The sequence below is a fragment of the Carassius carassius genome, chromosome 9, assembly GCF_963082965.1.
Source record: "Carassius carassius chromosome 9, fCarCar2.1, whole genome shotgun sequence".
NCBI lineage: Eukaryota > Metazoa > Chordata > Actinopteri > Cypriniformes > Cyprinidae > Carassius > Carassius carassius.
The window spans coordinates 7,670,933-7,685,960 of NC_081763.1; the positions used below are offsets into that span (position 1 = coordinate 7,670,933).

At 35.1% G+C, this 15,028-nt stretch overlaps 1 protein-coding gene across 3 annotated transcripts in view; it reads right to left on the reverse strand.

Moving 5' to 3' along the window:
• LOC132148836 (growth arrest-specific protein 7-like) overlaps positions 1-15,028 on the reverse strand; it is a 32,549-nt gene continuing 17,521 nt past the window's right edge. For 2 of the 3 annotated variants that reach the window (XM_059557572.1, XM_059557571.1), the window contains 9 exons: positions 14,431-14,520; positions 11,956-12,068; positions 10,938-11,012; positions 10,413-10,491; positions 9,715-9,846; positions 8,319-8,442; positions 2,094-2,173; positions 974-1,072; positions 1-203 (listed from right to left, as the gene is read on the reverse strand). In XM_059557572.1, the coding sequence (XP_059413555.1) occupies positions 90-203; positions 974-1,072; positions 2,094-2,173; positions 8,319-8,442; positions 9,715-9,846; positions 10,413-10,491; positions 10,938-11,012; positions 11,956-12,068; positions 14,431-14,520 (906 nt within the window). In that variant the 3' untranslated portion in view covers positions 1-89. The remainder of the gene's footprint in view (positions 204-973; positions 1,073-2,093; positions 2,174-8,318; positions 8,443-9,714; positions 9,847-10,412; positions 10,492-10,937; positions 11,013-11,955; positions 12,069-14,430; positions 14,521-15,028) is intronic. The other variant, XM_059557574.1, reaches the window with a different exon arrangement.

A 15,028-nucleotide genomic window follows, 5' to 3' on the forward strand; every position in this document is an offset into this window, starting at 1 on the left:
TATGGCTTTGGCTGAGAGGTTGAAGTACTCCAGTAGACAGGCATGCAGGTAGATTCATATAGTATAATATGTGTGTGAGTGTGTTTTGTCTAGATGTCCATGTCCACAGGTCTCAGATCCCCAGTCTTGTGTTCCTTTACCCAGAGCTCTCGGTCTTTGGCAGGATCCACGCTCTGCAGAAGCTGGTCCACCGGCTCCAATGTCTAAGAAACAAATCAGAAAAGGTCTAAGATTATTGGCACCACTACACTGCTAAAATATACAGTACCCTTCAAAAGTCTGTGGTGAGTAAGATTTTTATTTTCATTAAATTCTATTCAGAAAGGATGCATTAAATCGATCAAAAGTGACAGTGCTGCCACATACAGTATAATGTTACAAAATATTTCTCTTACAGTACAAGAGTTATGTGCTTATATAACTTATACACTATAACATCTGTTTCCATTTATTTTTTACTTTTATTTTTATTTCAATTCATTGATCTTTTTTGACTAAACATGTTTTAACCTTTCAGACAGAGAGTATCAAGACACTTTTACAGTTTATGTATATTTTTGCTTTATATAACACAATATCAGACATATTTTGGAGAAGTATCTGGACACTTTCTGGATGTCAAATGTTAGTGAATGGTGCTGATAGTTAAAGTGATTCTTTACATCCGTGGTTCCTCTGCTAGGACACACTGATTTCATACATGCATTAAAATCACCAAAACACCAGCTGATTCAGTCACTGTGCACAAATGTGAAATTATTTCTGAGAAAAGCTTGTGCAGCGTTTATTTGCTCTGAGAACAGAGCACACGATAAAGCTCATGTAATGAGATTCTCAGATCATATGAAAGATAATTTGATAACCGCTTTAATGAAATTCTAATGCAGTACAGATAGCTGCAGATAATATATGAATGTGAAGCAAAGTTGGGTTATGAAACTGGGTTTGGCTGTAATACACTGCTGTTACTCACACTTTGGTTGAACATGTCCGTCTCGTGCCGCAGTGTGGTGTACTGACGCAGAAGCTGCTGTATCGTCTCCACCCGCTCCACCTCCAACCTCTCCAACTCCTTCAGAGCGCAAACACAGACTATCACTGATCTAGGATCAGTCTACATCAGGGCTATTCAAATCTTGCCCTGGAGGGCCAGTGCACTGCAGAGTTTAGCTCCAACCCTGATTAAACCCACCTATACATGTGATTTTCTAATGATCCCAAAGACATTGATTAACAGGCTCAGGCTCAGGGTTGGAGCTAAACTCTGCAGTGCACTGGCCCTGCAGGGCAAGATTTGAATAGCCCTGGTCTACAAATTGCCATTAGCTGATGGCTCTGACAAAAATCTAATTAATTTTATTCATTATTCATAATCATGTATAAACCTTTCAAGACAGACTTACCATGAGCACAGAGATTAAGCAATGATATATGATAAAGAAACCACAATATTTCATTTCATCTTTAAATTCCTGGTTAAGAACTACATTACCCACAATCCTTAAGAGAGATCCACCAATCAGGGAAGTTGTGGTTAGCAGCAACCCATACACTCTCTCCATGTTTAATTTTTAGTACAAATCGGAATATTTTCAGTAAATCAAAAAACTTAAATATCTTTGAATAGTTATAATAAATTATTATGAGTCAATAGTTTTAAATGTATCATTTCATTAGTGCTTCATAGAATATGTGCTTCATGGAATATGTAGTTCATTGCCTACTCAAAGAAATAACTGCTTTTATTTTCTTTACAATTGTTTAATCTAAATTTAAATCATTTCAAAGCTGGTTGGTTTAGTTCATGCTCACAACTCTTTATTAAAGAATTCAGATTCTATAAAGAAAACAAAGTGGGAAAATACAGAGCTTGGAATTATTATTCATTACTAATTCATATTTGCGCATTACGACCTCAATTAAAAGATGAATAACATAAATAACAAAAAAAGGTTAACTGGATAACTTATTAATCAAAATGATAAATGAGCCTTATAGAGAAGAATCATTGAGGATATTCAAAAATCATAAATATGCATGAAGTGTCATTTTGCACAAGGAAACTCGAGTGATAAATTCATAGAAACAATTACCAGACTTGTGGTGACCATCTCCTCAAACCACTTTGACTGAGCCTGATTGTAAAGGTCCACACAACGCATTAGATCATCACCTATTCAGATAAAACACAGAGACAGTCATTAGGATGCATATTGATACAAATTGTAGTGTGGTTCTTGCTTAAAACAGGAGGGGAAAACACTGCCAATGTAACAAGACACAACTTGGATTTCTAAAGCATTTGATTTAATCTTAAGCCTGATGTCTTAAGCATTTCAAACTAATAAACATATGCAAAATATATAAGAAAATATGTATGAAAAATCGTTCAAATCCAAAAGAACTCATGCAGTTAAATTGCATTAATTTTAGCTATTCTTTTCAAAGTATGCAAGTGTACACTGCATTTTTCATACAAACAGATGCAAAACAGATTTTATTTATCATTTAATATTTTCTTATTTTATCAGTGCTTGATTTTACCAGCAGGGGTCAGTTTGAACTCATTTATAAGTATTTGTATTCCCTTCTGTAACAAGATAATCACAGGTATCATTTAAACTCAAGCTGTTTACCAGGAAAAACTGTTCCCAAACAGAACTACTGGGTTTACAATTACATGCATGATTAAAGGTAAACCGATGCAAAAGGAGGCAGATGAGAGAGAAAGAATATTAACATCTTGGAAGAAAAAAGAAACAGATCGCTCCATCTATATGTCAATGAGCTCCAGGTTTTAAAGACATTTGCATTAGTGATTTGAGTCGTCATGATAACTGAAGGAAAATGGCGTTTGAGCTGTGTTTGATGTTTGTAATGTTGATTTATAGCAGGAACTGCGACTTGCTCAGCGCATGGGAGTTTGAGAAAGAGAGAGACACAGATAACATCATACAGGGCTTTTTTACTGAGCTCAGCTGCAGAGGAAAACACTGTAAAGCTCTTGGCAGTGGCACAGTTAAAAACTAATTAAAAAATCTCCTGCAGTCAAGCACTGGAAAAGATCTCTGCAAACAAGGAAAATCAAAGCTGACTGAATCTAAAGCACCATTTGACACTGATATTTTACAGCATAATTATTGTAGCAGGAGTGATTCAATAATATAAACTAGACTTTTACATCGCAGTGTTTCGGCTGGCTGCCAGCGTGTTGCTTTGCATACGCATTACTGATGTGTTCTGGGTGGTCAATGGGATGTTGCTTACTGGTTGAAATAATAATAATAATATAGATAAAAAAATCTCTATAATACTCTGGGCTTTAGCAGGTTCCTCATTCAGTGTAAGTCTAAGGCAAGAGGCATGAGACACCCTTCCTAAAATCTAAAGGGAATTACACATTTCCATGTATAAAGCCCCATTTATACAGTGTGATATAAATTACAAATTCTGTCCCACTTTAGTTTGGGGACCGATTCTCTTGTTAACTAATTATTAACTATGACTTCTGCCTCAATAAACTGCTAATTTGCTGCATATTAATAGTTAGTTAGGTAGTTGTTAAGTTTAGTTATGGGGTTCTGGGGTAAGATTAAGGGATCTAAAATATGGTCATGCAGAATAAAGCATTAATTAATATGTGCTTTATAAGTACTAATAAACAGCCAATATGCAAGTAATATGCATGCTTATAAGCAGTGTTGGGAAGGTTACTTTGGAAATGTAATAGGTTACAGATTACAAGTTACCCTGTTTAAAATGTAATAGTAGTGTAACTTTTTCAATTACTTCATTAAAGTAATGTAACTAATTACTTTTGAGTACTTTTTGATTACTTTTCTAAATTTGTGAAAATTAAAGAATAATAAATAAAAGCATATACATCAACTTAAATACATTTATCTAATAAGCATGTGACGTATTCTGTGTAATAAACTCCTGAAACATTGGTTATTTTTTTTAAACTGCTGTCTCTTTGTATATGATGATAGTTTTCTCAAAATAAGTAAAATGCACATGAAGTGACACAGAGCAGTTCTAGAAATTATGTTTATGTGCTCGTGTACTCCTATATTGAGGCGGCAGAGGTTGAAAACACTGCGAGCTTCAGTAGGCCTATATACGTGTAGTAAATGAAACCATGTCTTTGCCATTAATTTACAGGAGGGGCGGACTGGTAAAAAAATTCAGACTGGAGAAAAAAACTCATACAAACAAATTCATGGACAAAACTATTTTTTATCTATTTTAAATCTTTAATTTGGGGACATGCAAAATAATTAAAAGTTCTCTCCTGAACTGCACCTTCACTTCCATTTTTCTCTTCAGTCTCTTTATTTTGCCCTGTTATCCATCTCTCTCGTGACTTTAATACTCAAGATTGAACAAAACTATACTTTACAATACAATACTCTACAGTACAATATCTTTATAGAAAAATCCTAATACTGTACATGAGTCATGTTTTTCCCTTACAAAAGTTAAACATGCTTTTATTAGCCTATATAAAAGTAAAATAACCTTGTTTTTTTTTTTTTTTTTTTGCAAATGGATTTGTATTTATTTTTAAATAAATACATTTGTAAAATAATTTTACATTTTTGGTTACCACAGTTAAACAATAGTAACCATTTTCTCTGGATTTATAGTTAAATATTAAAATGTTAATTTTCGTAAGGGTTGTGTTGTTGTCTGTCGTAGCTCACTAAACCTATGAAAAAATCGGATTTTTTTTTCAGCTAAATTCCTACTGTAACATTACAACTGATAATAATGATGTCCTTTATATATTATTTTGAGTGATGACTGATGAGCAACGTGCTGCTGCTTGATTAAATAAATAAAAAAACAAAGACAAAAAAAGCATCTTTACAGATGAAACTGACCTGAAACCCTGAACAGTAGTTCTGCTTCTCTGCTCCAGCAGTCCTCTCTCTCTCTCTCTCTCTCTCTCTCTCTCTCTCTCTCTCTCTCTCTCTCTCTCGCATTGATTACTCTATGAGTCTGATCCAAACCGTTTGGCGGAGGCGCGGAGAGCGCGCGAGTCATGACTAACACTTCATGACTTATTAGAGATTTAATTATCAAATGGCGGATTCGCAAATGATCGCTTTAGTACATTCGGCAGGCAATTATACAATAATGATATTAAATAGTGGGACAAAATCGGCTGCCAGACCACCGGGAATTGTCCTGGTTCTCCCGGTGTCCAGTCCGCGCCTGATTTCCACAGACACGCAGAATGTGCAGGAGACATATATTGCATTTTTGGGGCTTAATATTCACAGACACTAGTCCATGTCATGTTTTGATTCAAGTGTACTGACATACTTTTGATTTAGTCATCCAAAATGTGGCATATTCCGTCCGCGTTAGGCATTCCGTTTTTATGACTGGATTCTACGAACCAGACTGTATTTCCGTATCCCGGAAATGATTAGGGCGGTATGTCTCAGAATAGTCAGTGCAATTTGGGAAAGAAATCAGTTAAATCTGTATGTGGATGTGTGTAAATATTCAAATGTAATCCCCTTTGTAATCGTTAAAAATTTCATAAGTAACTGTAATTTAATTACTCATTTTTTCGTAGTAACTGTAACTAATTACAGTTACAATAATTTTGTAATTAAATTACGTAACGCCGTTACATGTAACTAGTTACTCCCCAACACTGCTTATAAGCAACTAGTCAATAGTAAGAATTGGTTCCTAAACTAAAGTATTACCACAAATTCAAAAGTGTGATATTACAACATGTTGTTTGCAAAATAAAACTAATGCCTTGAGTTTATATTGTAACTGTACTGCACCCACAACAAAAATATAAAAATATTCTGGAAAATGTTTATTTTGATGTTACATGACATTTTTTGTTACCTGCTATTTATTAGTATAAATATAAAAAAAAAATAATAAACCCTCAAGGAGTAAGATAAGACTGACAATGGTGGGAAATTGCATTGAAAGCTATAAAATATTTATAAATATTAATTAATCTTTAATGTGGACTTTTTCTCTCTCCTTACTGTTACATGATTTGTTCTTTATTTATTACTCTCTTGGGGAAAAAAATGAAATAATAATAAGATAATAATAATGATAATACTGTAATAATAATAATATAAAGTTATGTATAGTTTTTTTTGTTAACATTTAATAAATACATAAGTTAATTAATCTCTGGCATGCCTAAAAACCCTTCTTTTTTTGTATGTATAAATCAATCAATAAATAATATTTCCCAAAGCAGCCACTTGTGGATTGCAAGCCACTTGTCACCTTTTCTGCCAGAGAAGAAGAAGAAAAAGATGACATTTAATTTGTTTATCTGTTTATCAAGTGACCATTAATCGGCATTAAAATTACTTAGTGCTTGGAATACCTAACCCTAACTCTAAAATAATGAAAAATACCATACAAACCTCTCAAGTACAAAACATGTTCACATAGTAGCATTTCCTGTTACTTTGAAGTGAGTGCATTGCTATGCATATCACATTAATGTTGCAGCTTCAGGAATTGAATAGTGAAGCAGGAACTTGCCTCGCAGTGCTGTTTAGTCTAATCCACTCCAGTGTTGTGGCTGTGCGTGAGGCAGTCATGGTCATTTGGTTCTCTGTGCTGCTAGAGTCAGTCTAGAAGCACTGAATAAGACACCATTAGGGTGCTCAGTAATGCACCAGTCACTCAGGCCAACAGGTTGAAGGTGGAGTGAATTCTCCCCCGTGGCGCGTCCTACCGTGTGAACCACGAGGCTGCCAGGTCTCCCTGCATCAGGGATGTGTGTCCCGCTCAGGAGAAATCCGGCATTGATAGTAGGAGTTCAGAGCAATAAGAGGCCTGGCATTCTGATCATCAGCTCCCACAAGGCTCACTTTCCCACTGCAAAAATTAACCATTACTCCATCCATGCCTTTCCCAACTCTTGTCAGGAAGCAATACGGCCTGGCTCCTCTTAAACACAGACTCCTGGGATTGAGCCAAAGTCCTCTTCCATCCCCTGCACTGTTCTCTCCCATCATGTTTGTCATGCCTCTGTCCCCTCGCTCACAAACACAGTCTCTTCTCCACAGTCTCCGCACGCTACAACAAAGGCACACTCGCCTCGAAGAATTCCCCTTACTCGACACAAAAAGGACTGATGCCAGATTACGGAGGGTTTGTTTCATCCATTAAAATTGCATTGTTTGCAATCCATCCTGAGTGGAAGAGAATAGCTGGAAGTTTTTAAAACGAGAGAATATAGCGGAAGTCAATCTTACTGTGCAATGAAGCAGCCAGGTGTTTGTCTTGAAGCAGTCTGTTACAGTGTTATGACAGCTGGCAAACTGACTGTGACTGGAGGATTATGATAGTTGGAGTATAATTGCACACAGCCAGAGCTTTTTAAAGAACTTCTTTACCCTACAAACAATACTGAATCATATTTGATATATTGTTACTATTATTTACATACGAACACTCACCAGACTTCAGGAACTGATTTACTTGATTATCCATACATATTATTTTATTTATTTTTTTAGAAACATTTTGATAAAGATGAGTATCAAATATGATACAGTTGAGAAACATTTATGTGCACATCACTCATTCACCAATGCATTGCATTGCATTACATGACTAAAAAGAAAGAAAAACTACAAAGCTTTGTTAATAAAAGCATAAGCATTTATATATCTTATATATATTATTGTGCGATACAGTGGCAACTGAAACTTTCATGCATTTTATGTAAGTAGTCAGTTATACTTACATAAAGAACTCATTGATTTATATTACAAGCTACTGTATAATTTTTTTAACATAAATATCAGCATTTAAATGTATTTGTTCTTCCTCGTGTATGAGCTCCACATGTATTATATTCTATATGAGACATTAAAGCCTGATCTATCATCTATCAAATATTCTTCAAACCATAAAACACATATACAAACTAGTGGGGTTAAAGGAAGTGTGAACATAATGGACATTGCAACTACAGGTGTGCTATATTTGGAGTCCTCTGAAGCCATACAATAGCTTTGCGTGAGGACCAGACTGAAATTTAAGCCATTATTCATTGAAACCCTTCCCATCCACTGTAGTTCTCAGATACGTTCCTTTAATAAATCGTCATATTTTTGGACTATAGAGCCAAAATATCACCCCTGCAAACTTAAACTAACATTGTTACTCCGCTTAATTTCAAAACACAATGGGTTTAGTAACATCTTGGATGAAAGGAAAGTGTCCTCACTCACTCAGGTTTATTGTGTGTAGTAAGCCCACACCACCTCAGGCTTAATGAACTGCTTTTGTGCTGATGCTCTGACCTGCTTGTGTGGATTTCCGTCTGGCTTTTTTAATATCCTCCTCTGTTTTGTTGCTCAATTTGATCTCAAGCTGCTGTGTTTTCACCTCAAGATCCTTCTGTCTGTCTGCTAGAGCCTTCCGTGCCTGCAAAACACAAAACATTTTAGGTCCCTAACCTTCAGAAAACAATGTTGACCATCAACTTTAAACGGTCAAACCAAAACCTGAGATTTTCTTTTCATTTTCTAATGGATGTGCAATTTTTTGATTTTGTAATTGTCTATTTTCTACCAAGTAGAAGCGGTAGCAGCTACTGTTGTTAATAGATGTTTTCATTCTGTTGCATACAATCACATAAAGCAATGTGAGCTTCACTGTCTGCAATCGTTGATAAACGCTGCATTGTGAGGCTGATAAACTGTGAGGCTAGTCACTGTTGCTCATGTTGCTGGAAATGGCCATTTCTCATTGGAAATGAATGATTGATATTTGGGTCCATGAACACAAGTGAATCACACAAGGCATCATTCTGATGCGTTTTCATTTCTCATCCAACCATCTGCTGTCCACGCAAAAATCTGAACAGACATGTCGACACAATGGCTTCTGGGAAGCATTTTAGAGCCATTTATACCAACAAAACACAGACTTGAAATGAAAGTTTAATTAAATATGCTTGAAGAAAATCAGTATGCACTCAAAGTTACCCTAGTGAAAAATAAGTACACTTTATAGCATAATTTCAAAAAGAGCACTTATTACGGAAATAATACACGTTAACTGAATATACTGAAGTGCAAACTGAATGTAATGTTTTCTGACATGTAATAATTGCAATTAAAAGAAAATGTATAACAGTTTACATTCATACTAAATGAAATTAGTTGTTAAATTAGTTAAAAACAAGTGTTTTTTTGACCCACCTTATTAGGACTTACATAACCTTTATATAAAATTTCATAATTACTTCTACTGTTTTTGAAATATGGTAATAAAATAAAATGTACTGCTTAGTATTTATTTTAAATATTTTAAATGCATAAGTAATATCAAATAACACAATACAGTTACATTTATAACCAAGTACTTTACATGTGCTTTAGTCAATATATCAAAATATGTTCACTTCTTTAAAGCATGACAAAAATGTATAATAACATAAGGATTTAAAATGCATTTTAAATTAAAACTTTTAATTTGACGTTATTACGAAGTGCACTTTTTAAAAGTGTACTTAAGTGTGTTAAGAAACAGTCATGAAAGTGTGCTCTCTTTATGTACAGAACACAAAAGTGGCCTTTTATTTCATTAATATTATATGCAAGTTCATTTTTTTTATTAATTCTAAGATTTAAGCACACTGAAGCATATTTATTTTTCACAAGGGTTTAAACAAAACATACACTAAGTTTGTACCTTCTCCACAGCAGAGTAACGGCTGACCAGCTGCTTCCTCAGGTCAGCGATGTGGTGGTCGTATTTCTTCATGTCTTTTTTAAAGTTGTCTCCTTTGAAGGTGAGTAAAGGTTTCTCGACTTCACTCTGGAGCTGGAGATAAAATCTTCTGCATCAGTGACACAGCTGCATGGCATATCTGTACATGAACACTGAACAACATCTGAAATGAACTTGTGAGGTGTGTGGGTTCTCTGAGAAGACTCTTACTGCTTTTCAGTGCATACAGTATTTGGATGGAGTTTTTGCTTCAGTAATGAAAATGATGTTCCTTAAAAGAAAGGCTTTTTTGTTTTGCAGTCTCCGTTAATTATACGTGATCTGAGGGAATTAAACTGCAGAATCACCTCCATCTTTCTGCAATTAATCACCCACACTGGCGCTAAATGGAGCACGCTAGTGTGAACACGGGAAAGCACAGCGGTGGAAAGAGACAAAGCACAGCAGACTGAAGAAAGCTGTGTAGCTCATTACATGCAAGCAGCTAATAACATCTCTGAGCTGAAGCTATTCAGTACAGCACAGAAAAGAAATAAGGCCAGATATTTCATCTTCCCTTGATGATGCATGAGCTCGAACCGTCTGTATCTCAGCTGGATCATATATATCACCTACAGGATATTGAGAAATGTCATTAGCGAGTACTGAGAGGTGCCCACCTTTGAGGAGAACTTGAGATGGACCTCGGCTTCATCAGCAAGACTCTTCTTAAGTTGGGCCCAAGCTTCTCCAAGAGTCCTAAATCGAACCAGAGCCCAGATTAAATCTACAATTTTACTCTTAGAAATAATGTACTTGTAAAGTATAACAAAAGATTAAAGATTATAATGTACATTAAAATAAAACATTTAATTTGACATTATTAAGTACATCTCTTTAAGTACACTAACGTGGCCTTTTTATTCCATTAATAAACGTATTATCTACAAGTGCATATTTTTTAATATATACTTTTAAGATTTGCAGTACACCAAAAGTGCACATTCAATACAATTACGCATGTATAAGGCCTTTTTAAATCACATGTTCATTTATTTTTGAAAAGAATATTGAAATATATTGAAAAATATTTTCATTCCAATTTTTGGTTAGAGTTAAAGATAGTGAAGGGAAAGCAGCTAGAAGGCATCCAGTATGCAAACTCCTTTAATACTGCATTAAAAAAAATCATCTTTGTAACATACCCGTCCTCTTGTGCTGCCATCGGGAACATGGAGAGTTTGGAAAGGTTCTTGGCGTATTCCTCTTCGATTTTTATCCTGAAACATGAGGCATTCATCAAGAAAAGAAAGATTTAAAAAAGAAAATCATTTAGGACTACTGGCAGAACTACATGTAAAATGCTGCTTATTGCACAATTTTTTGAAGTAAAAAAAGAACAAATCAACATATAATTTACAGTAAAATACTGTAAACTGATATTCCCAGAATTCCCTGCATGACACTCCACATTTGAGTATTTTGTTTAAATAATCATGGTTTTTAAGATATGTTTGTTATCAGTTATGTTCATGTGAATTTGCATTATTTAAGTGTTGTGTGTCACCATGATGGGGTTTAATGTTTGTGTGAATAACTCTGTGTACCTTCTCTATATTAATATATGCTTCAGCGTGTGGAAAGGCTACTTGTGATGAATATATTTTTCTTACTGCTGTCTCTTACCACCTGCATTATTATGGTGGTTGTCAAATTATGTCACAGATACAAAACAGGTTTTAGTAGCAGTGTGCATTGTTGAATTTACCAGTCTACACTCAAATTTTCTTCTGTAATGTTTTTACAGTTTTTCTGTATTTTTTACAAAATTATTCTAGCAACCACAGAGGCCAAAATTATTTTGTAAAAACTACAGATTTGTTTTTACAGTGTAGACTTTTTAAATACATGGACAAAAGCTTAGAGAATATTAAAAATATGATCATGTGTGTTTCGAAGATGAATGAAAGACTTTGGAATGACACAATGATTTTTGGTGAGCTATTCATTAAGAGCCTAAATTGATAATAATAATCATCATCATCATCATCATATTAATAATCTGTTTTCTTAATGTTGTTAGTGTTAGAAGTTAGGATATTTTTATATCACTTTACACATTTTTTTATATGTATTTGTGAGTTGTGATTTGTGAGTATGTTTTAAGAATATTTAGATATTTTAACTGGGAAAATAATTGATATGAGAGAGAGACTTGTCCACCTTTCTCTGATGAACTCTGCCATCTCTTTCTGCATCTGCTTCCCCTTCAGCTGTTTCTGCAGCAGCACCTCGAACCCTGACACCGTGGCCCCCTGAGGGTCCCTCTTATCGGCCTGCAGAGGACGGAGAGACGTTACACACACGAGGCGTCATGCATGCTGCCACTTGATCAGCACCAGACTGTCAACAACACGTGAGCACGATCACATGTGTGTGAGAGCGGCCACATGTGTGCATGAGTCACAGCATGGGTTTGCATGAATCAGAGCATGTGCATGTGTGTGTGTGTGTGGGGGGGGGGGGATGTACATCCTTGTGGGTGTAACTGCGAGTGTGTGTTTCAGTGAAGAGTGTATATAGGTTGTTAAGTGTGTGACTAATGTACTGTGAGGGCTCCTGATGCAGCATGTTAATGAAATATGTTTTTCTGTGTGCTGTTGCGACGGCCACTGATGTGCCATCCCACACGTGACAGAAGTGTCATAACCTCTTCACACGCTTGACTTGAGAAACAGCCAGAAAGAATCTTACCGACAAAATACTCCTTTTTATAATTTGCTTGTGCGCATGCATACAGTATGTCTACATATGTCTTTTTAATCTCTGTCCAGGGTTATTGGGAATCATAAAAGTGAAAAGATTTGTTTCTTTAGCAGAACAGATTTGGAGAGGTTTTGCATTCCCTCACTTGTTCACCAATGGATCCTCTGCAGTGAATGGGTGCCGTCAGAATGAGAGTCCAAACAGCTGATAAAAACATCACAGTGATCCACAAGTAATTCAAACAAAAGTTCATCAATGAAGTGAAAAGCTGCATGCTTATAAGAAACAAATCCATCATTAAGGCATCAGTTTTAACTTCCATAATGCTTCCTCCAGTGCAAAAGTCCATCCCCCCGTTGTCTTCTCACATCAAAATCACCAACATATTTGTTTAGAACTGTTTGTTTTCACTTGTAAACAGTGCTAGATCTGTGCAAAGTTCTCTCCTGATTCAGACAGGATGAATTTTTCACTGGAGAAGGCAAAATTATGGATAGAGGAGTATTTTAGCCAGAAGCAATGGTTTGAAGTTAAAAAAAAAAAAACATCTTAATGATGGATTTATTTTCTTGCAGACATGCAGCTTTCACAAGACATCAATTAGTGGTCTAGAGTGGTGTGGATTTGTGTGTTTAATTTGGAATTTTTTTATCAACCGTTTGGAATTTCATTCTGACGGCACCCATTCACTGCAGAGGATACATTAGTGAGCAAGTGACGTAATGCTGGATTTCTCCAAATCTGTTCTGAAAAATAAGCAAAGTACATCTTGGATTGCCTGAGGGTGAGCACATTTTCAGCAAATTTTCCCTTTTGGGTGAATTATTTAACCAAAATTTTAATTCATTTTAGTTAAAGTAATAAAGAAATAATAAAAAAAGCATATTTTTTTAACTTAAAATAACGGTTAAATGAAACAAAATTAACTATAAATAAACTTAAACTTAATTTTTTTTAGCTAGTTTCTAAGATAACCTTTCTTATTTTTATTTAAAACTGTAGACATATTAAAAAAGAATTAATAATAATGACAAAAACCCAACAAAATGGTGAGGATGTTTTGATACAAAACATTTCTACTTCTTATGAGACATCTCAATCTTATGAGTATAAGCAGCAATATAGTGACGGTAGTTTTACTGTAATATTAGCAGCTTAATGCTAACAGCATCATGTTAGTCAAAATGTAAAAAAAAAAAAAAAATGTAATAAGCTACAAGAAATAAAATCTAATTAAACAAAAAATATGTTTTATCCTTAAAACAATAAAATAAAAACATGGTAGGAAAAAAAACTATACATATTATTGTACAGTATATATAGGTATATAACAATATATAAACAAAACCTGATTAAGTAAATGCTGAAATGTCATCTGTCATAAAAATGTCAAAACAAAAACAAAGAAATATGTCTGCATACTGAAATTGAAGCTAAAAAAAAAAAAAACTTTAGGTCTTCCTTCGGTCGAAACCTAAAACATTTGTTTTGGTGAGCTTTAATTTCAACGTGTGGACAAATTCCTTCTTCATTAAACAATGAGAAACCTCCATGATTTTGGTTTCTTGATTTGGTTTCTTGGATTTGGTTTCTAGTAGACGTCTGTATCTCTTTACCTCACATCACTAGTTCTGTCTGTCAGTCATCAGATGTTGATTGTGTTGTTTACATCGCTATTTAAACCATGCATGTTGCTGTCTCCAAGTCAACTGTCCAGTTTTATTCACTATCCTAAACCATTTGTACTCACATTTGACAAATTTGTGCTAACTTGTGTGAGCTGTAACCTAAAGTCTTTCACCATGAGCTGTTTTCTGTCCTTCTAATGGTATTAAATGGGCCCTACGTTACGACTCCTTATAGATTAGTATCAGTACTCAGCCACTGCGGTCCACCAGGGAGGAGGGTCTTCTTTCTCTCTCTGTGTCTCACCCAGAAATAGTCGCAGTAGCTCCATTCATTGGGCTTGAGAAGCTGCTGCTCCAGCGCAGACGCGGACACAGGGAAGGTGACGCAGTTGATCTGCGGTGAGATAAAACAGAGGAAGGTCAGTTCACAGTGTGTGTGTGTGTGTGTGTGTGTGTGTGTGCCTGAATGCTCTTTTGTCAGATTGGTTTTATTTTCAGAGGAGTGAGACAGAGATGGCTTGTGTTAGTCTCAGAGGGGAGACAAATGAAAGTTCATGATGTAAAAGACAAAGACTGGTCATGTTGACTGTGACCTATAACAGCCTGAGGATGGACAGAGTGATGGAGGAACAGAGAGAGAGGGGGCATGTTTAGAATGGCAAAAGAATAAATAAATAAATAAAGATAATATGCACATATTTTAAGACACTTAACAGCATGTTAATTGCAATGAAGTAAAACTGTATTAAAGTGTAAATGTATATGAAATGCAAATAGCTGAACTGTAGAGTGCATTTTAATTTCACAATTGCTTCTGTTGTCTTTGAAAAGAGGTTAAAGTGTACTGTCAAATGCCTGAGCACAAGATATTCTCCATGAATGTTAACCAAAAAACAAAACAA